The 3,183-nt window shown below is 31.1% G+C and overlaps 1 protein-coding gene across 1 annotated transcript; it reads left to right on the top strand.

The window, feature by feature from the left end:
• Positions 1 to 904: 904 nt before the first annotated feature.
• On the top strand, positions 905 to 2,964 carry LOC113382143 (DNA helicase MCM8-like; the record flags this gene model as incomplete). The annotated part of the gene is made up of 9 exons (XM_026620692.1): positions 905 to 1,003; positions 1,058 to 1,190; positions 1,249 to 1,481; positions 1,539 to 1,653; positions 1,720 to 1,832; positions 1,901 to 2,047; positions 2,133 to 2,237; positions 2,541 to 2,660; positions 2,718 to 2,964. Coding segments are annotated over exons 1-9 (1,312 nt in total), but the record flags the coding sequence as incomplete, so codon positions are not given.
• Positions 2,965 to 3,183: the final 219 nt, after the last annotated feature.

Here is a 3,183-nt window from a genome sequence, read left to right as displayed (position 1 = left end):
ATGTAAAAGACAATCACTTAATATATAAATGTAATGCTTAATTTTATATATTTATTCTAATATGTGACATATCATTAAGGTTATGAGGTCTTTTTATTTGATACATACCCAAAACTTTCTGTTCTAAGAAGCAAAATGCTTCTATTTGAGTAATAAATAGCACTATTTGGATTTGCTTCAATTGCTTTATTGTATAAATCTATAGCCCGCTCGTAATCTTGTTCTGCAAAATAAACAATTACAATATGTTTGAGGTTATGTACAAATAAATAAATAAAGATACAAATTTGATAAAAGGCAAAAGAATTGTATATAAAGTGATATACATATATATATTGTTTGATATATAAATATTGTATAGTTACTTTTAAAATATTCATTAGCTTCTTCTTTGAATTTTTCGGCAGCCGCTATATTTTCGGGCGTGACTTCAACACAATTACTCGACATGATTTAAAATAATTTAACTAACTATGTACACAACTTTTACATCAAAAATATATCACACATATACAATAATGAACTTTAAAAAGTTTTTTTAGCAGTTCTTGTAAATTGAAGAACCGACTGAGAATGATTGTGTGGGTCTGCGTGCGCACAATGACGTAATCTTTGACTTTTGAATCGGACAAAGAACCGAGTTTATTTATATTATGTTATGGAAAAGAATTCAATTAACATGGCGCAAGAGTTAATTGCAATTAATAATTATTTAAATTATTTAGTTATGGACATGAGTCAACAGAATGGTGAATGGAATTGATGGAAATGTTTGATGGGTGGCAGCACTGCTTTTGCTAGATGTCAAATGTCAAAACTAGGTTTGCGCAATGGCGGTTTTTGAAAATGTACGGTTGATAATAATACTTTTATGAAAGTTATATTTTAAACAAAATAAGAGGAAATGAGTTATAATAGAGGCAGATTTAATTACCGGAAACGTGGTTTTTCACGTGGAGGAAGTAGTTCATCAGGACAGAGCACCCCGTCAAACGAATTATCTGTAAGTTTTCTCTCATCACAGATTTACAGTTTTTGATTCTCATTATTTATTTAGGTGCAATCTTTTACCAATTCTGCTAATTTACCGGAAGTTGTCAGAAGATCTAGAGAGCGACCTTTAATATCAGTTGCTTTGGGCGTTATTCCTGGACCTTACCCAGGATGGAAATTATATTTTCCTCTGGAAGGTATGTGTGTGTATTTGAAACCTTGACGCTTCATTTATCATCCATGTATTATTTTTAGTTTACACTGCTGGATCTCAGACAGTAAAAAATATCAAAGCTACTGAATCCCATATCACAAGAAGAGCCGTTTTATATAACCTACAAAGATGTAGGAAATTATTGTGGTATCCTATACATATGAGGGCACTTTTAGGAGATCCAGTATTCATGGAAGAATGGCCTATGTTTCAAGAGGATCTTAGAGATAAACCGGAATATACTTTGAATTGCTTAAGACTAGCCATGCATCAGGTGAGGTAAATATAATTTGGTTTGGCATGGTGATAATAAGATTTTAAAATTATTTAGGTACTTTTGATGCAAAATGAATCCACTGATTCATCAAACCTGGATATGGTAATGGCTAGAGTGATGGGGCACGGACCTGTAATACCTTTGAAAAATATTCGTGTACACAGTTATAGTATGTGCATTAAGTTTTTTGATAATATCAATTGTATATTAATACATGTATATATTTGGTGTATAGGTAAGCTTGTTACTATAAAAGGTACAGTAATTCGTGCTGGAAACCCAAAGCTTCTTTGTACTTGGATGACATTTGGTTGTCGATCTTGTTTTGCACAGCAAATGGTAAAACAGGTAATAAATAATATATATATATATATATATATATATATATATATTTTATTTAAAGTTCTTTTTTTCAGCCTGCCGGTGTAATGGCCCAACCAGAAAAATGTGTAGGAGAAAACTGTCTAATTCGTACAAATTTTATTCCAATTCTTGATACACCGTGCACAAGAACAACTGCTTGGCAAACTTTAAAAGTGCAGGAGTTGAAAACTGCAGATCAGGTAAAAAAAATAATGATTTAAATATTTTATCACATTTTTTTCAATGTACTTTTATATACATAGCTAAAATAAATATTTTGAATAGTTTGAATCAGGCAGAGTACCCAGGAATGTAAATATTGAAGTAACAGCAGACTTGGTTAATTTATGTTGTCCAGGAGATGATGTGACTATCACTGGAATTGTGCAGGTAAAATTCATAACATCATCTTTTAGTTATAAGCAATTTATAAGTAATTATTAACTTTCCGTAGGGCAAATTATAGTAATCACAAAAAAATGAAAATTTTTATATATCTTTACGTTTCAGAAGTTTCTGAATATTTTGTCATACCTTAGAAAAATGGATGTATGTGTGTGTGTGTGTGTGAATGTGTGTGTGTGTGTTTGGATACAAATTTTCGTCGACAATTTCGGAAGCAGGAATGTATAGTATAGTTTGATTTGAGGCAGTTGAAACAAGAATGTTAAAATATGATTTTTACAATTTTAGGTGAGAGCTTTAGATGATCATTCAAGACGAGACCAAGCATCAATGTACAAAATGTATCTTGAAGGCATATCTATACAAAATCAAAGGGAAAATGTAGTTGAAGATGAATACACAGAACGAGTATGTATTTATATATTATTTACTAAACACCTGTTTTGATCACCATTTTTTCCTTAGGATTATGCAGCAATACAAGCAATCAAATCAGAACCCGATGTCTTTCGATTGTTGGTTAATTCTTTGTGCCCTCTTATTTGCGTCCGAGAATGTCCTAAAGCTGGTCTCATTCTAGCTTTAATGGGAGCTACAAAAACATCAGAGTCAGATTTTATAAATAGAAACGAGTGTCATGTTTTGATAGTTGGAGATCCGGGATTGGGGAAAAGTCAGATGTTGAAGGCTTGTGCTGATGTTGCCCCTAGAGGTAATAATAATATAGAAGTTCAAATATCTGATGAATATGTAATATTAATAACCAAACCATCAGATTATATCTTAACTCCTTTCAATCATTTTATGCCTTGATATTTCTAACAAAATATATTTTGTTTTTATTTTACAGGATTAGTGTAGTACTTTTACACTCATTGTATTATTTTTACACACATTGAATATTTTTGAACTCATTGTAGCCACTAATTCT

Source organism: Ctenocephalides felis, unplaced genomic scaffold (genome assembly GCF_003426905.1).
Source record: "Ctenocephalides felis isolate EL2017-DRISC unplaced genomic scaffold, ASM342690v1 CF-g0.4_SCAFFOLD_03320, whole genome shotgun sequence".
NCBI lineage: Eukaryota > Metazoa > Arthropoda > Insecta > Siphonaptera > Pulicidae > Ctenocephalides > Ctenocephalides felis.
This window is presented reverse-complemented; position numbering and strand designations above follow the sequence as displayed.